The sequence below is a fragment of the Lissotriton helveticus genome, chromosome 10 (genome assembly GCF_964261635.1).
Source record: "Lissotriton helveticus chromosome 10, aLisHel1.1, whole genome shotgun sequence".
Taxonomy (NCBI): domain Eukaryota; kingdom Metazoa; phylum Chordata; class Amphibia; order Caudata; family Salamandridae; genus Lissotriton; species Lissotriton helveticus.
The window spans coordinates 299756619-299780301 of NC_136071.1; the positions used below are offsets into that span (position 1 = coordinate 299756619).

General features: G+C 47.7%; 1 protein-coding gene across 3 annotated transcripts in view; it reads right to left on the bottom strand.

Moving 5' to 3' along the window:
• SETD2 (SET domain containing 2, histone lysine methyltransferase) overlaps positions 1–23683 on the bottom strand; it is a 1168808-nt gene that overhangs the window by 96471 nt on the left and 1048654 nt on the right. For all 3 annotated transcript variants that reach the window (XM_078662450.1, XM_078662451.1, XM_078662449.1), the window contains exon 20: positions 10375–10455. In XM_078662450.1, coding sequence (XP_078518576.1) covers positions 10375–10455 — 81 coding nt within the window. The remainder of the gene's footprint in view (positions 1–10374; positions 10456–23683) is intronic.

Sequence of the window (23683 nt, forward strand, 5' to 3'; positions counted from 1 at the left end):
AAAGGAGGTTTCCTCTCAGCGGTGAACATCGTTTAGAACGCGGTGTTTACACCGCAGTACCTACAACGGTGCCATTACAACGCAAGTCGTTACTACGACTTGCGCTGGATGGCGCTGTTGTATAAGGAATATTGTAATTTTATATTCCAACACCTTCCCTACTGTTACGTGGGCTGGAGTTCGAATATAAAATTATAATAATCCACGCACACCAACGCAAGCCGTTGTAACTTGCGTTGTAAAGGCAGCGTTGTAAAGTACCGCGATCTAAAAGATCGCGTTGTACTAACGTACATCCCTCTCAGCCATATCCAGTATCGTGACCAATGGACCCAGAGTATCTAATGATCCATCCTGGCACTGCTTGCGACAGCGCTTCAGGCCTTTCCTCTGACCTTTCCTTGCCTTAAAAAGGAAGGTTAATAGCTTTGGTTCCAGCTTAGGTGTTATTCATGATTTATCATCTAGGAATGGTCTGGGGCATTCAGTTTGCATCTGATTCTGCATATCCTTTTAGAGACACTTAAGGATTCAGGATTTAATAAAGAAGGTCAAGAGGTCCATAGGCCACCAGTCCAAGCCCCTTGGGTGCGTAATGCAGGAAGGGTGGAACATTTCCACACCGAGGGGTCCCTGATATCCTTCGAAGTTGAAGGCTGGTCCAAATCTGCATCAAGGAAATCAGTCTCCAACGTTTCCTGAGTATCGAAGGCATACTTGTCCACCTCGTCCTCTACTTCACCGTCAAATGAGTATTAATACTGAAGTCTCTTGTGCCATGAAGACCACTCAATCTATTCGTGCCATGACAGACACCTATATCAACTGCATCAACATGGTCGCTCCAGCTAATTGAGCTGCCATGGACACCTCGGTTTTTTGTAGAGCTCAGGCTACCCAATCAGTGCTCCTCAATCGTGAAGTGTTTAGACTTTCTAATTGCCTTACCTCCTTTCTTGACTAATGAAGGGGTCTCCTCCACTGAAAAAGAGAAAAAATATTCCACAGAAGGTGAATCCCTTTTTCTTTTTGCAAACAACAGCTCCCATTGAATACTTTAGGGAAGATTTTATCTCCCTGTCAAAATAGTTCCTAGAGTTATACTCACTAATCACAGGGTTAGGGGGCTCCCGGGTAACATCCTCATCAGACATAGTGAACAAGATACAGATACGCTTTACCAAATATTAAAAATAAAAATCTCTGGCAAATACTCCCCCTTTTTAAATGTAGAAGATCTCTAAAACTGCCAAAACAAGCTCTCTGCTGGTTCCATCTACAACGGTGTCTGTTTAAGGGAGTATAAGTTTGTAGCCGCATTGCTATGGCCATGATATACACGTGCTGAGTGCATTTATAGGACTTGGCTGTGCCCGGATTGAAGAAAGGAGGAGTCCGCCGGTGTACAGCGTGGGTGCTGCAGGCAGACACGCTCCGCCACTATGCGGGAGAGCATGTAATGAAACCTGAAGTGTTGAAAAAAACACTGGGTGCCCATGCATCTTTTAAAAGACGCATGGGCCCTTAACAAGATCTTCGCAGGCTGCAGGAAGAGCTTCGGACCCAGAACCAGTCCGCACAGTAACCTGGGTGATAAACCGTGCGCAGGCCCCTTATTAGCAAGGGGAAACCAGCAGCAGTAGCTGAAAACAAGTAAGGATAAGAAAACCCGACCATAAATTGGTGGGGTGAAACAAAATATCAACTTACCTGCAAGTAAAGGTGAACAAAGGCAAAAAAAATTAATAGTCATCATTAAACATGAAAAGACACAGAAAATATTGGTTAATGGCCTAGTACTTACCTTGTTAAGGACCAGCGAATAAAAGAGGACTATACTTAGTGACATGGAGTATATACAGTCTTGAAAGTTCTAATACTTTAATGTTTTGTTTATGATGCATTCATTTTATTTAAAGGGCTGCATGCTGGGGCAGCAATAACAGGTTACTGCGTAATGGAAGCCTCCGGTTTTGTAATGAAGTTGAAAATGGACATGATTCATGAGTCATTGGAGCAGATCCATTTCAGGAAGTCACAGAATTAGAGGCAAAAATGTATAACCTAAATGCAAACCAGAAGGGTGCAGATGTACAGCGTCAGTCCACATTTTGGATTTTGGGCTAGTAACACTTCAAGGGCCAGTAATGTGCTACTTGGGATGGGGCATGTGAGGATATTTCCACTCAGTGCAAGCAGTCTGGACTAGAAAAGACAAAATAGAGGGGTACCATACCAGTCTGGGGGATCACAGAGACTACTTGGCTCCAACAATGGTGTTTGGGGTTATTTGTTACTGGTGTCATGGCATTCATCCAACTATCACTTTGCAAACTTTTATTTTTTATTAAACTTTATTCACATTTCAAGAGAGGCATACAATTGGTGTGTTCGGGCACAATGAATTTGACATTAAACATTTATGACGGCATCATAGCACAATTATATTGTGACAGTTAATGCAATAATCTACATGGACATGATTGAGGCATAACTGGGGAATACAGTATGCAGTGTCGGAGATAAGGGACGAATGGAGAGGTGTCGGTTATGTCTTCATGCAGGGTCTCGATATGGTTCGTGTTGTGAGTTCGCATTTGGAGAGCTTGGGTTTTCATCAGTATCGTCAGTCGGTTGGCGATACGTCAACAGTGGGGCCCAGATGTCATGTGGATAGCTCGCAATTGGCATGACGTTCCAGTACATGGTCAGGTGTGTCTGGCAGTGTGCTACGTCGGCAAACCATGCCTTAGTCGATGGTGCTGGTTTGTGACCCCAGTTTATCGCCACCCTTCGCTTGGCCAGCAGGGATATATTTAACATAGCCTATTAGGCACATGAACTGGCCTGGTGCAATGTGGATAAATGTAATGGTGCTCATGATCTCGCATACTGTCCACCAGAAGTCAGCCACTCGCAGACATGTCCAGGCCAAGTGTATGAGCGTGGCATCTGGTGCTGAGACCTGCGTGCATCTCGTATCCGCAGTTAAGCCCATTTTGTGGAGAACCGTCAGTATGCGATACAGTCTGTGTAGGTATTTGAAGTTTATCAGCCTCAACCTGTAGTTGGGGGAAGAGTCTTTCAGTCTGGTTGCAGCAGTATTGCCACTGTTCTACTGATGGCCCCGTGGTCAGGTCCGCATCCCAGGTGCTGAGGGTTCATTCAGGGTTTACCAGGGATGCTGCTAGTGTTGGTGAGGAGAGCCTTGTTATAAGTTTGCGATGCAATGTGGCTGTATGAATGTGTTCAAGTGCCGTGTTAACCGGTGGGGAGTCCGGGAACGCGCTGTTTGTGTTTCTGCAGGTTGCCCTAGTTTGGCAGTACAGTAGGGTATCTAGTGTGGCGATTGTGGTTGCTGCTTCATGAGTAGGGAGAGGGAGAAACTGTCCATTTGGGTAGAGGTCTGCAGAGGTGCATATACCCAGGGACTTGGCACTGCGCGCCATCTCTTTGTTGTGGAGTGGGGGAGAGGAGGGGTTCTCTGCTAGCTTCATTGATGGTGAGTATAAAGTGTCTGAGCCTGCCTGTTTTCGGATACCCTCACATGCCCAGTGCACGCAGTACACTGTATTTATTTGTTCTCCAGATGCTTTATACAGCAGGAATAATGCTGCCTGGAGCGGCCAAGGGAAAGTCTGATCAGTTTCCGTCGCCAGATGGGGTTGGAAGGGCGTTGGGTGTAGCCAGAAGTGCAAGAAACTGGCTTGAGCAAGCGTGCATACAGTTTTAGGTCTTGGGCTCCCATTCTGCAGCACGTGAAGGGTTGTGCTAGGGTTTCATATGCGATATGGGGCTGAGGACCGGCCCATGTTAACGTGATCATGTCTGAGCGCTGCCTTAATTGCGGGAGAGTGGAGCGTTAAGGAAGAGATAAAAAAAATGTTGGCAAGACCACCATCTTAGCTATCGCAATGCGGCTTGCCAAGGAGAGTGGGAGCTTGTTCCATGCCAGGATTTTAGTTTCTGGCCATTCCAAAGCTCGTCCATAATTCACTTTCCAAAGTTCGTCCGGGTCTCTGCTCAGCCATATACCTAGATATTTGGCTGTTCGGTGGCCCATTTTAGTGGGTACTCTGTACGATAAGGGAGCATTGCATTGGTGAGGGGAAAGAGAAAGGATTTGTTCCAGCTAATGTGCACGCCACAGTGGCTGCCAAATTATGATGACAAGGGAATGGGGGAGAGGGGTTGGCCTAACGGCTAAGGCGCTCGACCTCGGACCTGGGGATCTGGGTTCAAATCTCGGTAACGACGCCAAAAACCCCCTGTGATTCAGGGCAAATCACTTAATCTCCCCGTGCCTAAAATGAAAGTGTGTCCTCATGTAACGTAACTGGTGCTATGTAAAGCGCTCTGATAACTGATTCGGTTCGGTTCTAGTTCGCGCTATATAAAACTCTGCAAAAAAAAAAAATGGTTAGACAACATCCCGGGATACTAGCCATAAGTCAATGCGGGACCAGGAGCTATGTGTGGTAGAAATGCATGTGGCCACGCACTTATTGGGGTTGGCATGACGCCAGGCATCTATTAGCGCATTTTCCAGTATGAGTGAGTGTAGTGTCACAGTGGCTTGCGGGTGCTGCAGTCTAGTACCTAAGCGATCAAGAGTGTTCTGTAGTGCAATGTTATAATCGCCACCCCAGACTATTGGGCAGGGGCCATGCGAGGAAATTAGCTGCCAAATACGGAGGAAGAAGTCTGTGTCATCTGAATTCGGTCCATATATAGCCACCATAATTTATGGTTGTGAGAAGAGCGTACCTGCCAGTATAACGTATCTGCCTGCTGCATCTATATACACGTGTTGATTGCGACAGGGAAGGTTATTTGGTGACTCCTCTAGCATAGTTGGAGTATATAGAGGAGTAGGAGTCGCCCCACCATCGAGCGCAAAGTCAAGCAGTATTAGTAGTGGAAAGGTACGTCTCTTTTAGAAAACATACATCGATTTTTGTAGAGCAAGGTGAGTGTGTATGAGATGGGATTTACAGTGATTGTTATTGCCCCAATATTCCAGGTTAGGAATGTCACTTCAGTCATGAGTCAGTCCTTGGGTGCCCGTGTTGCCATGTGCTGGGGTGCCGCCAATAAGGACTGGGAGTCAATTGTGATGTTGAGCATAATAGGACTGCCTCTTAGTGCGATAGGTAACACATTCAACTTTGTACACAAACAGTAAAACAACAACTCTTGGTAAGTGGTCCATGTTTCCAGTGTCCTCTTTGAATTACACATGTACACCCCCTGCCACTTCAACCCCCCAATCAGGTTGAATCAAAGTACCCTCCCCACTCAGAATTCCCCAACTTGGAACGCAAAGAGTGTTCATGGGAATTATCCTGTTGGGGTACGTGGATTCTGCAGGTCTATTCCCCAGCCTCAAGGACAGGGTGGCAGAGTGGGATGGTACATTTGGAAGTGGTATGCAAGAACCTGGGTTGCTGTGTCCAGACAGGTATGGGGGAGCGTAGCATCAGAATGCACTAGTGTCCTAGCATTTTAGTGGTGCATTGCAGTGGAGCAGTTCTGATCTGATGGACATTATATTGCATGGGTCATTAGTCATCGTCACTGGTGTGGCCATCCTCGGATGATGCGGGCAGGCCACGTGAGTAGAATTTGTGTAATTGTTTGGCACATGCCACGGACGCTTTGGAGTCAGTGAAGTAGCGCAGTTTGCCATTAGTGTCTATTCACAGTTTAGCTGGGTACATGAGCGCATAAGGGATGTTCAGTTGTTGGAAGATTAGTTTACCCGGTAGATAGTCTCACCTTGCTGCCCGTACTGCCAGGGTGAAATTGGGATAGAATGGGAGAGTGTTTTCTTGATTTTTGACTTCCCTCATTTCTCTGGCTTTTAGCAGGATTGGGTCGCAGTAGTTTAGGATAGGGCTATTATTGGCCTCATAGGGGTCCCAGGAGGGGCCGTGGGCCAAGTGACCAGTGTGCTCTCTCAACAATGAAGATCTCAGACAAGGCAGTGCCAAACAGATCGCGAAGCAGCGACTCTATGTAGTCCTCCACTTTGGATATGGCCCTAGATTCTGGGATTCCAGTGATACAAAGATTATTTCTCCGAGAGCGGGATTCAAGGTCTTAATTTTTTAGCACGGATGAGTTCCAGTGTCATTTGAGAAGGCATTGGCGATTCTCAGAGCTGGCGTTATCTGCGTCGGATACTCTGGCTTCCAAGTGGGTGATCCGAGTGTCATGCAAATCCACATATTGCTGGCCCTGTTAAAGTCGGGCCGCTAGGTGGTCAATTTTTTAGTCTATTGTTTTCAGGCTAGATTTGACCTTTAGGATTAGGGATAGTATGTCCTCATCTTGCACCCAAGTGGTGTCAGTTCATGAGGCCTGTTCTTCTGCCTCTTGAGGTGTGTCTCCGTACCTTCTGGTGCGCCGGCCCTCAAAGGTTTGCTTGGGCTGCTTGGTGTCAGCCTTTCCCATCGCAGCTTCGGTTGGGCCACAAGGATTGGAAAATGTGCTAAGAGGCGCCCTAAGTATGTTGCGGTTGTGGTTTGTTTCGTTCCGCTTTGGTCCACTGGGATTTTCTGTACCATCTCCTTGTCTACTTGGGCGGTAGTTTCTTAGGGCCCAATCTTAAGAGGTGTTGCGCCAAGAGTGTGAACTGCGAACCCTGCAAGATAAACCTCTAGGGTGTCCTCTGTATATGTGGTCTGAATGGGTTTATGTACTCGGCCTCTTGCTATTGGCCTTTTGTGCTAAGGTGATCCTCTCAGCGCCCGGGTTGTGGCGTCTTCAGACTGACTGAGTACTGCTGGTTGTATTCGGAAGCGCTCCCTGGTGGTCAGGTTCCCGGGATGTGACAGCAGATATGTTGCAGTTCAGGTATCTTTTTGGCAGGGGATCTGCGGTCGCTCAGAGGTGGGGGGTCTCTGGAATCGCAATGCGGCAGGGGATGTTGTCCGGTTCTTTGCCACACCTGCAGTTGGTCCATTCTAAATCTGCTAGTTGAGTGCAAGGTTAATTGCAGCAGGCCTGGGGAGCACCTAGCAGGGTGTCAATGTCCGATAGTCAGTGCAGGCATGTAGCTGGTGGTGCGTGTTTCGTATATGGAGGGAGCTGTTTTCATCCAAGGCTGTAGCGGATCCAGTGGATGCGGAGTGCTGGGGAGGGAATGGGGGGGGGGGGTTACAGCCCCAGTTCAGTGGTGCGGCCCAGTTAGGCTTGATCTGACCACCTGCTCCAGTTGAGGACGCGTTCGTTGGTGGCGGTTCACATTCAGGGGAAAGCAGGCTCAAGTGGTCGCAGCGCTCAACATGCACTTCTGGCAGTAGCCGCTCTGATGACATGGAATAGCTGTGTTCTTAGCACCCAGTTTGGGTTGCGGCTTACATGGGCCCAGTTTGGGCACTTGCGTGAAATGAATGTGCGCCCAGCTGTGGTGGCTTATTTGTGGGGAGAGCGGGGCGGGAAGTCTCAGCGCTAAGTGTTTAGGTTGTCTATGTGCGGCGATCAGCTCCCCCCCCCCACCCGGCTCGCCACTTTATGTGGGTTCGTGCAGATCTCAACATCGGGCTGTGTCTGTTGTAGCCTTCTAGGGCGAGCCCCGGTAGCTTGCCGCCGCTGGGTGGGGTGTGCACTCCGCAGATCAGGGTCGACTCAGTCCAGTCACAGGCGTTCTCTGTGGTTATTGCTGGCAGTGCCTCCGCAGGGGTGTAGTTTCCACTCTAGAGCAGCAGTGCAGATTCAGACTCCGCAAGTGGGGTCTCTGTTGCTGCCGTCCAAAGAGCGGTGTGTCATGTAGTCAGCAGCTGCCCATGCGACCTTGTTTCACTCGCGGCCTGCCAGCCCAGTTATGGTGTTCTTCCTTTTGCTCGGTGTGTCGCTCTCGCCAACAGGTTGTGCCGCAGCCTGATGATGTTGGCAGCGCAAACCTATTTAGAAATTGTCTGGATGAGCACAATGTTTCCCAGATTTTAGCAAATTATTCGCTCGGCCGACAGAGCTCACTCAAGGTGCAGCCATCTTGCCACCGGCGAAACGATCCTGCCCATCACTTTGCAAACTTAGATAAGTACAGCTCTCTCCAGACTTGAATCTCAGAGTAGCGAGGACGAGCAGACAAAGGCTTTTCTTGGGTATAGAATGGGGAGCATTGGGGAATGGAGGGTAGTGCGAGCTCAGAACTCAAAGTCAACCAACAGACACAATAACACTGTCCAGCTCAGTGCAAATCATTTATTGAAAAAGAAGCTATTTTAATATTACAGCAGTACATAGTACTTTACAATCCAAAGTGTACTATATTCAGGGTTGTACTAAGCTATATTCTCAAAGTGGAGCACTGCACACTTGCCTTCACAGTAATCTTTTTCTCACCATTATCGTAGCAGTCCCACAATTAGCACCCCCCTACGTTCTCTGGCAAAAATCTGCTCAGGAGCAGATAGGCAAAGCCCCTCTGTGCACCTGCTGGTTGCTTCGGTAGTTCAGGCTGTGCAATGGTTTGCATATCTGCCCTCAGATCTCAACACTTTCTTTTAATGCCCTCACAGCAATGACAATACAGCTCACTTGTGAATTGCGCTGAGACCCTAGGGAACCCTTTACAGTAGGGATTACTCTTGATCATCACCTTTCTCTGGGGTTCCTCGTTGTGTTTATATGCTGAGGCACTCCTCCTGGTCAGTCTCTCCTCCTGCATGGTCAGGCACACTCCTTTCCTCTCAGCACGCAGGCTGGCTTCTATGCTCATTAGGCACTCTATCACCTCTTGCAGACTGGCTGGCAGGCAGACACCAGAGCTTGTTGCACAACAAGTCTTCGAGTGCTCCATGGAGCACCCCTTTCTTGGTCAAGAAGAACTAAGGACTGGAACAAAATGTGGAGGTTTAGATCCCATTTTTTTTAAAAGCATTTTCTAGTCTGGGGTTGTGGATACACTGTCTGAGGCTTCAGAACCAGTTTAGGTTGGTTTTCTTTTAAATGTCACTTTCAGGCTTCTCGCCAGACACAGCCTTCGTGCAAAGTGATGTCTCTTTACAGCAGGTAGGAATGGGCTGGCATCCACCAGGAATCAACCACATAAGCGAAATGAAGTGAGAGTTCTTTGCACCTGGCTGGCGTTAGCCTTCCTGATCAATAATCAGAGTGGGACCAAAAGGCAGGCCCTGCTTAGAAACCTCCTCACCTTGAACACCACCTAAAGCTGCAGTCCCACCTCTCACCCCTACGGTTTACTAGATGGCACTGTTCAGGAAAAACTAATCAGCAAGACCATCACAGAATTTTTAAAAGGAGCCCTGTATCCATCCACCTCACATCAGTATCAAGGTTTTCACCCTCTGGCTACAGGAAAAAAGGCAAAACACTACAACCGTCTGGGAAAAGCAGCCTTCATCCTCTATATTGTACCATGCTAAATCAGGGGCATCCAAAATGGATCCAGTGTTTAGATCCGTAAATACACAGACCCCCCCTACTATCATATACGTTTCGCACACACACACACAAGCACGGGGGATATCAGAGCAAGGTCTGGGTTTCATTTTACAGCAGAGAAGTATGCAGACCACATTCACATTAACGCAGGAAAAAGATCTTGTCACACTAAGCATTCTAAACAATACGCTGCAAACACTGCATGATAAAATACATACTGGACATGGACAGTAGTCCAGTGCCGGTAAAAGAGTACGACTGGTGCACTCTTCCAGGCAATAGGGCAGGTCCTGGTACTCACATTGTCAGGGACAAGTCCAGGCTTCTGTACACATGGGCCAAAATAAAAGTAAAGACAACGGATTCATTTACAGACAGGCACTCAGGGAAGGAGTACATGCCTGTTTAAAATGCAGAGGACATTTCTGTTCCAACATGGAGACAAAAACCACTAGTTAGACGATTTTGAACTGGTAAATATTAATAAAGTATTTGAAAAAAGAACACAAAACGCTTTTAATTTTCAATTGCCATGCAGAATTTGAACAAGAATGGGACTCTACTTGCTCTAATTATAATGATAGAAGTACAGAGAACAAAGGTTACGTAAAGAAAAGTATGTAAATACGAAAAATACTAATCACCACAATTCTAAACTAAAATGTATTTGTAAAATAATAATATTCCTACGTCACAAATTAGAATTCCTTAATTATTTGTTAATGTCCAAGGTCCAACATATAACGGGAATCTCTAACACCAGAAGAAAAGCCCTTCTCATTAAAGAACAAATACGCACATTGTGTGCATACAAAGTTCTAGCATTGAATGATCACAAGCAGTTCACCTACTGTTACTTCAATAGGTATTTCTCTTCTGCTTATTGACTCCCACATGCAGCATCCCAACAAGACAAGTGACCATATCAGTGAAGATAGTTATACATGTCCATCTTTTTACCTCTTTCCGGAATATTTCTTTACTCTTCTTGGCTAGTTCGCTCGAGGTGTCGGCTTCTGCAGTGTTTGGCTTTTGGGAAGACTGAAAATAGACATAAGCAAGAACATTCATGACGGAGTGTCTTTGAGAAAAAAAAAACGATTTATAGGCTTTCAACCTCCACTCAATACAAACCAAAATTGGCCAGATAGAGGAGGACAAATAGCCTCCATATCAGGATGAAAAAAATAGCAGTGATTCTTTCATCAATGAATTAAACAATTGGCCAAGAGGGAAAGACCAAGGCTATAGTGTACAGAACAAGTTAATAACGTTTGGTAAGACCTTTTCTGGTAGAGACTATGTAGCTGCAGATTCCTTACCTTACAATTATCCCCAGGCGTCAGATTGGATCGGGAAATTTTTCTTCAGCAGTGCCCCTGGGCACCAGTAGGTGGTGTTAGAAGTGACATGAGTGGTGCCTTTATAGGCGGCTCCCCAGCGTGCTGTCATTTACTTTTTGTGACTTACAACGCCAGAAGTGCTGAGCAACGAAGTACACTGACCACTGGTGTGGAAAACTAGAGCCCTGAAAAGGGAAAATCCCTTTCTGTCCCTAGAAATTCGTGCGCAGAGCGGGGAGGATGGGTGGTATTGATAAGGAAGCTGCTGTTAGATAGTGTCTACCAGATAAAGCGTTATCAAAGGTAAGTAATTGTTAATCTTCTAGCCGCAGATTCCTTACCTTAGAACAGATACCCAAATAATACCTCCCCGGAGATGGGTCTGTGGATCAATTTCACATGAGGAAGTTCTATAGGACCAAACACGAAAAATGCCCATTCCTACAGACCGGACTATCCAGCACTATGGACCAGACTATCCAGGCAGTAGAGCTTAGTAAACGTGTGCAGTAAAGCCCACGTTGCTGCCTGACAGATGTCCAGGACCAAAACTTTGCATGCTAACGCAGTGGTAGCAACTTTAGCTCTGGTGGAATGAGCACACAAACCCTCAGGGATTGCTTCTTAGACAATGAATAGCAGATTTAGATACAGAGCTCGATCCATTGTGAGGTGGTTCTCTTCTGTACGGCCCGACCTTTCTTCTCTCCGACATACCCACGAAGAGTTGGTCTATCCGAAACGCGTGTGCAGTCCAGGTAGAACAATGTTCTTTTTGGGACCAGATGGTGAAGTGGCTCCTCCTCCTTGGAGGGATGAGGCGGAGCATAAAAAGTTGGCAGGGTGATGGATTGTCCTAAGTGAAAGGAGTAACCACCTTCAGGAAAAAGGAAGCTCTCGTATGAAGCACCAGTAAACGTACATGTTCAGATGAGGAGGATTGGAGGACAAGGCCTGAAGTTCACTGTCCCTCTGGGCAGATGTTATAGCCACGAGAAAGGCCATCTTGATGGAAAGGAGCCTGAGTGGACAATTGTGCAGGGGCTCAAAGGGAGATCACATAAGGAAAGTAAGGACAAGGCTAAGGTCCCACTGGAGCATAATGAAAGCGTGAAAGAATAAACCTTTCAAAAACCTATTAACTTTAGGGGATTTAAAGAGGGATGGCTGGTCACTACAGGAAAAGCTGAAATAAATGGCAGAGATAGCCCATGAGAGTGCCCAGGGTAGAATCCTGCTGGGCAAGGGAAAGGATGAAAAGTAGAGGGAAGCGTGGCAGCCAAGATAACGTTACAGATTTCAGGAGGAAGGTTGAAAGCTGTCAACTGTCACTGCTCAATCTCCACACAAGAAGGCGGAGCATAGACAGGTTCTGGTTGAGAACCCTCCCCAGCTGCTGCTACAGAAGATCCTCCCAAAGGGGCAACCTGACTCGAGGAAAGATGGCCATGATCAACAACTTGGGATACCCGACCCTCCGTGTCCAGACTGGAGGCACGAGGATGACTTGGGCCTGGTTGTTCCGGATCTTCTGGGGCAGGAGTGGTATGGGTGGAAAGGGGTACACGAGGATTGAGCTCCACTTGAGACAAAAAGTGTCTCAGAGCAAAAGACGCATTGGAAACTTGAGCGTGCAGAACTGCTTACATTGCGTGTTCCTGGCGCTGGCAAACTGGTCTAAACAAGGCTCTACCCACTGCTGAAAGAGACCTTACACAACCTCTAGATGCAGACGCCATTCTTGATCCATTAGGCATCTGTGGCTGAGTTAGTCTGCCCTGGAGTTCAGAGAGGCCGCGAGATCTTGAACCACCAAGGAAATGCCCTGATGTTCCAGACATGTCCAGAGACGCAGGGCCTCTTGACAACGGATCCACGACCACCCAGCCCTGTTTGTAGCAGTACCACATGGCGGTGGTGTTGTCTGTGAACAACTGCACTAGCCTTCTCTTGATGGAGGGTAGAAAGACTTTTAATGTTGTCATGGGGATGAGCCTTGCATTTACACTGTGTTAAGTTGACATTAGCTCATTAGAAGTTTAAACGCCATTTTTCCTTTCGGTTGCCTTTGCACACGGCACACATTATTATACATTTTTTAGAGTTTAGCAAAGTGTTTTGGTTCACACGAGAATAATATGTTTTTCTATATTAGCAGCCTTGCTTGGTAAGCTTTGTCTGAACAGTGAGTGCCGAGGCCTTCAAGGTTATTTCAACACAGTGGTTGTTGTTTGGACTGATCAGCGCACGTTCTAGACATAACATATATGCAGCTGTGGCCACCTCTGTTTTTGGCGCGTTTAATAATGCACTGCGTAGGCATGATCAAACACACTTGGAGAACATTTGCATGCAGAGAGCTGGTGCAGAAACTGATGTGATCCATTTCTGCTAGGACCAGAGGTATGGGGCCGCCCTTGTAAACCCAAGAGACCTTCTGTAGATTTAAAATAACCTACTAGCAAGGAAGGGTGAGATATAGGTGTATTCTAACCTGTTTTCCATTTATCATTGTAACATGCTTTCTCCCTTTGTATTTTATGGAGTAGTAACTATGCTGATAATCTTGTTGCTTATAATATGTCTGCTTGTATTAGCTAAGATACTGCGCATGAGAACACAGCATTAGAAATAAATATTTCAAACTTGCTCGTGTCTCCTTTTACTCCCTGTTTTGGACTGGTATGAGAGTATAACGAAAGAGTGTTCATGTGTTCCACATTGCCTTTGGTATTCTAAGTTCCATGTTCTGGGTTGTCTAATCATTGGGGTTATGGAAGAACCAATGAGACACTGATTGCTAGTCTGGTAGGGGATTTTGGCTACTAAGGTGAGTTTTGGCACACCCTAATTCACTGAGGTTCCAAGTCTCTATGCACAGTTCTGTGTAGGAGCAGAATACCTGCTACAATGTCAGCTGTATTGCTCGAGCTCCAACACGTTGATATGGAGTCCAGATTCTGCCAGAGACCAGAGTCTTCTTATCTCCACCTCTCCCTAATGGCCGATCCATCCCAGGAGTGACGCATCTGTCACTACAGCAAGATCTGGTTGGGGAAGGGAGAGGGGTCTGCTGATGAACCAATTGCGGTTCATTATCCACCGCTGAAGATCTTTCGCAGTTCCCTCCGAGCTCTAGACCATGTTGGAGAGATCACTCTGACGCTGTGCCCACTGAAACTTCAGGTTACACTGCAGAGCCTGCATATGCCAGCAGGCATGTGTCACCCGCGGGATGCTGGAGGCAATGAGGCCTAGCAGACTCAGTCAGTACCTCTGAAATACAGGTCAGAGGCTGAAACATCAGTATCATAGCCTGAATATCCTGGATATGCCGTTCTGGAGGATAGTCCTGAAACTGTACAGTGTCCAGAAAAACTCAGATGAAAAGGTAACACTTTGGCACGTTGATAGTGAACCCCAGTGAATGCAGGGGGTCTTCTGTAGTCGAGGTGTCAGATGACAGCCTGAGACTAGCCCGCCTTCAACAGCCAGTTGTCGAGATAGGGGAAGACTTGCACCCCTAATCTCTGGAGATGAGCTGCAACCACCGCCATCACCGAGGAGTGCTGGTGAGGCCAAAAAGAAGCAGAGCAAACTGAAAATGCTTGCGGCCCACTATGAACAGGTGACGACTATGGGCAGGCAGGACAGGGATATGAAAGTATGCACCCTAAAACTCTAAGCCTACCAACCAGTCTCCTAGTTCCAAGAAGAAATTGAGAGAGCACAGGTCGAGGATAGGATGAAGATCCTTCTTGGGTACCAGAAAGTAGCGGCAATAGCAACCACAACCTACTTCTGGCGTCTGGACCCTCTATATGGCTCCCTTGGACAAGAGAGACGTTACTTCATAGCAGAAAAGGGCTAGGTGGCCCTTAGTCAGCCTGTTGTAAGTAGGTGGCATGGAGGAGAGATAGGCTTGAAGAGGAGGGAGTAGTAACTTCGAACAATCTGCAAAACTCACCTGTCCTACATTATGTACCGCAAGTGGGTCCGGGGATGGGGAATCCTGCCGCCCACTGGGTGCCGATGATGGTAAAAGGAAAGATTAGGAAACTTTGGAGGCTGTGGCTGCCAGGTAGGGGGAGGGGATGGGAGTGGACTGACCCAACCGCTGGCTATCCGACCCACGGGGCCGGTAGGTATTGCGTCCTCTGCCACTCATAGGCTGTGGACCTTGTGTGCCGTAGTGACTGGGCAGATGCAGATGCGGCTGGAAGCCCCTTTTATGGCCACAAAAGGAGCAAAAGGCAGATTGGGGGTAGTGTGGGCCATGGAAAGGCCTATGGCTATGGCCATAGCCCTGCTGTCCTTAAAGGGGTTCAGCGACAAATCCACCTTGTCTCTGAAGAGACAAATCCATCAAAGTGCAAGTCCATAAGCGATGCTTGGACATCCCCAGACAAGCTAGTCGTCCACGGTCGGGTGTGGGGTCATAAACCCACTGTCTATGAAATCACTCTTCCCAGCGAGTCAGTCATGTATAGTTCACATCGAATTGTGAACTTTGCTGCCTCCCTCCAGTTGGCAACAGCCTGGGAGAGTACAGCCCCGGGATGCCTCTGGGACGGTTGGCAGCACCTGCGCAACCGAATCCCACAGAGCATAGGAATAGCGGTCCAAAAGGCAAGCGGTGTTCACAGACCGCAAGTGCCAGGTTGGTGGAAGGAAACATCTTATCGCCTAAGTTGTCCAGCCTCTTGGATTCCTAATACGGTGGAGTGGGTGGGAATTCACTAGGAGTCACGTAAGAGATGGAGGCTTGGACCACCAAGCTCTACAGGGTGGCGACTTGTGTGAGGAAGTTCGGGTCCCCAGAAGTGCTTCATTATAAGGAAGAAGCGGTTTCGATGGGGACACTCCAGGCTGAAGCACTTCGGTCAAGACATTCATCTTGACTGCCACCAATGGCAAGCTAAGGTCCAGGACCTCGGCTGCCCTCACCATCATCGTGGAGGAAGCTCCCACCTCTGTAGCCATGGTAGGGGGAGAAACCATGCCAGTATCTGGAGAAGGTCCAGTCCATTGGTTTCATCCAGATCCTCACACCAGTCCAAGTTGTCATAAGGCTGGTATTCTTCAGGATCCAGTGACCCCTCCCATTCCTCCTCGAGTCCTAGCCCGTAGGAATAGAGCTCTGGCCTGGAAGATCAGGCTTGAGTCTGCACCGTAGTTGGCGTCGTGCAACATCAGTCCGGCTCCGGTCCGGAGATATAAATGAGGACAGCGCCACCAGTGGGCACCAAGAGCGTCTGCCTCTGGACCAGCGCTATGGAAGGTCGAGATGGTATAACTGGTTCCGATCCATATGTGGATCCCTGGTACCCAACTGGCGCTAGAGCTACTGAAATGGATACTGTAGGGGCCCCTCGAATCTATGGGGCCCGAAGGAGCACTGGAGGGAACAGGCCACCCAAATATGAGGTGCAGAACCTATTAAAAAAAATATTTTAATTGGGCTGGGATCGTTCCAGGCTCCTGGAAATGAGGGGAAGCACTGTGCCGACACAGGGGCTTACTCAACTGCAGAGCAAATCTAAAGTCTGCAACTTAATGCCAACACCAGTTGTTCTAATGCTTGGATTACATTAAAGAGTGTATCGAATATTTGAACATTCTTTTCAATGATGACTAAGTCTAGTAACAGCACATCATTGGAAAAAACTGTTAATGCTTCTGTTAGGGAACTTTAAACTTAAATGGGGGGTTAGAACATTTGCCCATTGTAGGAAAGTGCCCTTTTTGACATGGTCACCCTCACTTTTTGCCTGGTATTCAATGCAATTTTGAGAGGAAGTGCACTAGGTTCCTGCTATCCAGGTCCCCAGTGGAAAATCTCTTTCCCTATAACTGTAGAATTATTCCCCCAATTGGCAATACCTTTAGACCCCTGTAAGTTCCCTAGCAAATGACAACCCAGGTATCAAGGACAAGGGTACTAAAGAAGGTCTCCAAGGGCTCCAGAATGTATTGTGCTACCCTAAGTGACCCCTCACCTAACACATGTATACTGCCATTGAAGGCTGCGTGTCTTAGTGAAAACACGACAAGTGCTCTCCACTGATAGCAAATCGGAGGAACAGTCAGCAGCAGTGTGAAAATATGCAGCCTACAGCTCAAGAGATCCCAATCTAAAGTCCTCTTAAAGGCTTGCAGAATGCGTTGAAGTACATTACCACCCACTGTGGTGCAGATAATATTATCCTTCATCAGGATGTTAGTATTTGGGGTGAGGGCGGACAATATTGGGATGACCGGACAGGGTATATCAAAAAAGGAAGGAGTACCCAGACTTCAGAACACACATGATCCACTGGTTTGAGGTGGTTGTCCTACAATTCTGAATAAAGCCACTATTCATCCCCAATGGGAGAGTCAAAGCTTTTGCACCAAGGCTCTAAAACACGATTGATCTTGAAAGAGCAGAGGGAAAAGGAAGTCAGTTGCTGTTCGTCTTTACTTATACCCCACCCCGTCGAGCAGTAAAAAAGCTATTCAGGTGGAGGATGAGCTTGATGGAATTGTTTGGTAGATTGGTGACTGTAGCTCCAGACCATTCTGTACTGATGGAAAACCAGCTTAGCTGGGGTTATGAGTCCCAGTGTGCAGAGCAGGACCCACTATGATGTTCCCTAGTAAAAACGCTGACGTCTACCCAAAAGGGAATTTTCTCATTCGATAACCAGTCATTCGAATGCTCCAGGGCCATTAGGTTAGGTTAATCGCTGTCATCATGCTGGGATAAGGAAAACCCAAATAATAAAGCCAACATCAAACTTCTTGGAACTTAAGTGTGTCTCTCCAGAATTCTTTTGTTTTATCTGTGGCATTCTCGCCTCTGCCAGGTGAGAGGGGTATTCTTTCCCATGCATTTTTCAATATTAGGCCCATTATAGGAGTTTCTGAAAAATTGTGATGTTGAAGGCTCCATCCAAGGAAACTCTATATGCCAAAGTGAAAGCTGCATGCAACTTGTGCCATGCAACTTGTGCCACTGGCAGCAGCAATGTTGATGGACTCTGGAAGGTCAGACTCTGGTCAGAAATATTTCTGCAAACTGGAGCCATAGTGGCATAGAAAAGAGCCATGCTGACCATGATGGCTCCGAAATACACCAAAGGATCTTGGTGGGGCAACATGGCTTCTTCATTGAAAAAAAAATATATATATGTCTTATTAAGTTCTGCAGAAGACCTAGCAGTAGGAAATCACCTGATTTTGTTTTTAATTATTCGGTAAGACAATAATATTCTCCTATGCTTTTGTGCCTCTTGAAGCCCCCTCTATCTCTCCACATAAAGGCATCCACAGCACCTATGAGTGGCAGTCAGAGCAAGACTCCTTCACAAAAATCATTAAAAAAAAGTCTTGATATACACTCCCTAATGGATTTGGCATGTGTGAGGGCAGATACATTGCATGTCAATGTAGTGGTATCAACTGAAGCACCACAACCACATGGAATGCGTGACGGAGGCAGACTTCTTTGGACAAGGCTTGAAATTCGCATGATCTTGAAAAGGACATTCACCTGAGAAAAAATCCTGACCCGGACCTGTGCTTATTACGTGTTTCTGGCTATAATCAAGAGTTAGGTCTTTGTTCTGTTTAGATAGGTAAGTACTAGTGTATTATTGTCTTTGCAGGTGGAGAATTTCAGATAAAGATGTCAGTGTACTTATGGGTAATGATTTCGCAGTTAGCCATTAACAGCACACAAAAGCTCCTTATATAGGTTTAAGACCATGGTAGAAAAAATGAATCCATAAGATAGCACGTACGTTGCTAGTAGCCACTCACATCAAGAGTTTTCCATTTGGATATATTGTTGGAAAAATATAATGACCAGTGTAGCATGGCGTTATTAAATACCTTCAAAGTACACATGAAATGTATCTGCTCTTGAAGGTCATTAGTTAGAAAGACCAAGCAGGTTGGGGTTCATGCTGTATGTGAGGAGGAGAGTGCTGTCCATCGCCTTGAGGTGTAATGTAAATGTAAATGTACAGGAATTTATATAGCGCAAATCACCAAGCGGTTTCTAAGCGCTTGCTTAGGGAACCCGTCCTGATATTCCCCTGTGAGATAACCCCGGCAGGGTATCCGCAAGGTGAAAGCCAGGCATCCTGCCGCGAGGGGCCGTTGTGGAGATTAAGCAAGCTATTGCCCAGAGTCGCAGAGTGTGAACCCGTGAATCGAGTAGGCACCGGAGCGAGAATTGTCAAGTCCATGGACATTTTAGGACTCAAGACCCCACCGAGCCGGGAATTGAACCCTGGTCCCGGGCTGACCTCTGCTTTCAGGTCTGCCTCCTCTAACCAGTGAGCCACACTTCTCCACTTCTCCAGGTGTGCTCTCAGTTATGTGTAATAGAAACTTTAGATTGATTTAGCCATGCAGTTTAGCAAGATATAACTTTAAAACCCAATGTACATCTAGAGAATGAAGTGTTCTCTCAGCTGGTGTATAGAATGTGGATAATGAAAGGGTTTGATTAACGTGGAAATCTGAAATTACCTTAGGGAGGAATTTTGGGTGAGTTCTTATAACCACCTTGGAAGAATGGAAGACTGTGTATGGTTCACAAGGACATAAAGCTTGGATTTCGCTAACCCTGCACGCTAGTGAGATTGCTACAAGGAAAACAGTTTTCCAAGAGAGGTGTTGGAGAGATGCCTTGTGTATTGGCTCGAATGGGAGGGAAAGAACTACATTAAGCTCCCATTGAGGGGAAGGACGCCTAATGGGAGGAACACCTTCAAACCCTCTAGGAAATCCTTGATGAGAGGGATTTTGAAAAAAGAGGTTTGATGGACATTTCCTGTATGCAGTAAGAGCTCACAACTGAACGTTTATGGAAGAGAACTAGAGGCCAGATTCTACAAGATGTAATAAGTATGGAAGAAAAACACCTTCCTGGCAAGTTGTAGGATCCACATTTTTGTAGGAACACCAGATGCAAAATCTCTTCCACTTTAAGGCATATGCTGACCGGGTGGAAGGTCGCTTGTCCTCTTTCAGGTATAAATGTCCATACTGTACTAGTTCAGGAGCCATGCAGCCAAATTTAAGGAGAAAAGATTGGGGTGTGCTACCTGGCCTCTGAATTTTGTCAGCTGGTCGGGTCTGCATGGGAGTGTGAGATGTGGACGCTGTGACTAGTGAAGGAGGTCCGTGAACCACCACGGACGTGGCCACTAAGGAGCTATGAGGATCATCTTGGCATTGGAGTGAGAGAGCTTGATTAGAATCACCGGGATCAGGGGTAAATCAGTGGAAAGGCGTAAAGAAATTTGCTGGACCAATCAATCCATAGGGCAGTCCCCAGTGTCCCTAGCTAGAAGTACCTCGACGCGAAGCTGTGGCACTTTTTTGGGTGCAATGGCGAACAAATCTATTGTGGTCGTGCCCCAGAGACTGAAGACATACTGAATGTCGCTGTGCAAGACCCATTTGTGGTTTTCTAGCATAACTCTGCTGAGAGCATCCATCTCTGCATTCTGCACACCTGAAAGGTGATTCACTGTGATTAGTAGGTTTCAGGCGATCAAACAATTCCATATTGACTGGGCATCCAGTGACAATGGCCTGGACCTTGTCCCCCTCTGCTTGTTGTGGTAGTACATTGTGGTGGTATTGTCCATTTAAACAAGCAGGGTGAGTGCCTTGAATGATGGGTGGAAGGCATTGAGAGCTAGATGGACCTCTCGAAGCTCGAGAAGGTTGATATGATACAACATCTCTTTTGGAGATCACATGCCTTGGATTTTTAAATGATCCATGTGGGCTCCCCACCCCTGAAGTTATGCATCAGTCACTATTATCTGAGACGGAACCTGCTATTGAAAAGGCATTCCTTGAAGCAGATTGGCAGGGGAAGCACCACCATTTGAGGAAATGCTTTGCATGAAAGAACAGTTGGATCCTGTCATCCCAATGAGTCCTCTAAGTATTCTTGGAGAGGTTGCATGTGGGGATGAGCATTCGGAGTGAGAAAGATGCAGGAGGCCAGCGAACAGAGGAGAAAGGATACCGTCCTCACCTTGGGATGAGATGCTGTCATAAGAAAGATACATTTCATAAGTATCGATAAGCGCCTCTCCTCCGAAGGACACACGTTTGCTTGTACCGTGTCGATAGAGGCTTTCAGATAATCCAAGGTCGGAAGAGGGATTGGTTGTTGTGAGAAAGTGCCATCTTTCTTGCATGGTATGCCCCAACTTTTTGCTGAATTGCTGATGTGCTTTGACTGAGTGTGCCCTGGGCTCCTGCCAATCAGGTGCCCAGGGTCTGTGTTCGTTCACTAAAACTGTATTGAAGCTAAAACCCAATTGGCATCTCTGGCCACATGTCAGTCCCTAGTAAATGGTACCATAGGTACCCAGGTCATTGTGACCAGAGAAGACCCCTAAGGGCTGCAGCACTTATTGTGCCACCCTTAGGAGCCCTGCACCCTGACACACAAACACTGCCTTTGCAGGCTGAGTGTCCCGACGCAGAACTAAACAAAAGTCGACATGGCACACATCCCTGTGTGCCATGCCCACAAACCCACTGCCCTGGCATACATCAGTCACCCCTCTAGCTGGGTGCCCTATGCCAGTGGTGTGGGCACAGGTGCATGCGCCCTGTGCTCCTACAGAACCCAGAGCCATTCCTGGGCACTGTAAGTGCAGTGATGCCATTAAGAGTATGTGGTGCTGGGAGGTTGTCATTACAAACTCCACAGCACCATAATGGCTATACTGAAGACTGACAAGTTTGATACCAAACATCTCAGCACATTAAACCCACACTGATGTCAGTGCGGGATTTAATGTAAAATGCACTACAGAGAGCATCTTAGAGATGCCCCCTGAAACCTAACGAACAAGTTACTTACCTTCGGTAATGATATATCTGTAAGAAACAGTAGTTAGTATTAGATTCCTTACCTTAGAATATCCCCAGGCGTCAGTCTGGATCCAGAAACTTTTGCGTAGCAGTACCCCTGCGCGTCGGTAGGCGTCGTCTGCAGGCGTCCCCTGCGGCTCCGCGTCCGGCGTCGTGCGCCGTGATGACGTCGCTGGAGTATATAGACGCCGCCTCCGCGCGTCAGTTCTTTGCACACAGCTTTTCCGCGCCAGAACACGCAGAGCCATGTGAGAACCAACACTGGCGCCATTAGAAACTAGGGCCCTGAAAGGGATGTCCTTAACCCTAGGTATCAGTTCGCAGAAAGGGGAGGATGGGTGGGGCGGTAAGGAATCTAATACTAACTACTGTTTCTTACAGATATATCGTTACCGAAGGTAAGTAACTTGTTCATCTGAAAGAAACAGGTTAGTATTAGATTCCTTACCTTAGAATAGATACCCCAGCAATACCAACCCCGGTGGTGGGTCTGCGAACCAATACAATCCTACACCAGAAAGTCCTGGAGGACCGAACGGCCAAAGAAGCCATCCCTCCGGACTTGACTGTCCAGGCAGTAGTGCCTCGCAAAGGTGTGCAGCGAGGCCCACGTAGCCGCCTGGCAAATGTCCTGCAAAGGGACTCCCCGGTTCAGGGCAGTAGTAGCCGCCGTGGCCCGAGTGGAATGGGCTCTCAGCCCAACAGGAGGCTCCTTCCGAGCCAAAGAGTAGCACGCTTTGATGCACAGGACGACCCACCGAGAGATGGTCCGTTTCTGTACCGCCCTTCCCTTCTTCTCACCCACGTAGCCAACAAACAGTTGGTCATCCACCCGGAACTGGCGTGTGCGATCCATATAAAATGAAAGCGCACGTTTTGGGTCCAGACGATGGAGCCGCTCCTCATCTTTTGAAGGATGCGGAGGCGGGAAGAAGGAGGATAAGGTGATGGACTGCCCGATGTGAAAAGCAGAAACTACTTTGGGCAGGAAAGAAGGTCTAGTCCTCAGAACCACCTTGTCTGGATGAATGGACATGAAAGGAGGTTTGACAGAAAGAGCCTGGAGCTCACTCACTCTCCTGGCAGAGGTGATAGCAACCAGGAAGGCCGTCTTTAAAGTCAGGAGACGGAGAGGACAGGAATGAAGCGGCTCAAAGGGAGCGCACATCAAGAAAGTCAGAACCAGGTTCAAGTCCCACTGAGGCATCACGAACGGAACAGGTGGATACATGTGCGTGATGCCCTTCAAGAATCTCGTTACAATAGGGGACTTGAACAAAGATGGCTGATCAGGTAGCCTCAAGAAGGCAGAAAGGTAGCCCTTGATAGTGCCCAGAGCAGAGCCCTGCTGGGCAAGAGAGAGAAGAAAGAGGAGAACCTCGGAGAGAGGGGCAGAAAGGGGATCCACAGCCTTTGCTGTGCACCATGCCACAAATCTGTTCCACCGGCAGGCGTATACCGACTTTGTGGAGCGACGCCTGGCTGCCAGAATCACATTACAGACTTCAGGAGGCAAGTCAAATGGCCTCAACTGTCGCCGCTCAATCCACGCATGGAGGTGGAGACTGGACAGGTTCGGGTGGAGGACCGTCCCCTGCTGCTGCGACAGAAGGTCCTCCTGAAGGGGCAGGCGGATCGAGGGACCGACTGACATGCTGAGTAGCTCGGGATACCAGTACCTTCGAGCCCAGTCCGGAGCCACAAGGATAACTTGGGCCCGGTCGCGCCTGATCTTCTTCAGCACTCTGGGCAGAAGTGGTATAGGCGGAAAGGCATACAACAGACCGCAACTCCACTCGCGCCGAAAGGCGTCGCCGTGCGAGTGCCGTCTTGGAAACTCCAAGGCGCAGAACTGATGACATTGCGCGTTCTCTTCTGTGGCGAATAGATCTAACCAAGGCTCTCCCCATTGCAGAAAGAGGCCTTTCGCCACGTCCGAGTTCAGACGCCATTCGTGATCCACCGAGCACCGACGGCTGAGTTCGTCCGCCCTGGCGTTCAGAGAACCTGCCAGGTGTTGAACCGTCAGA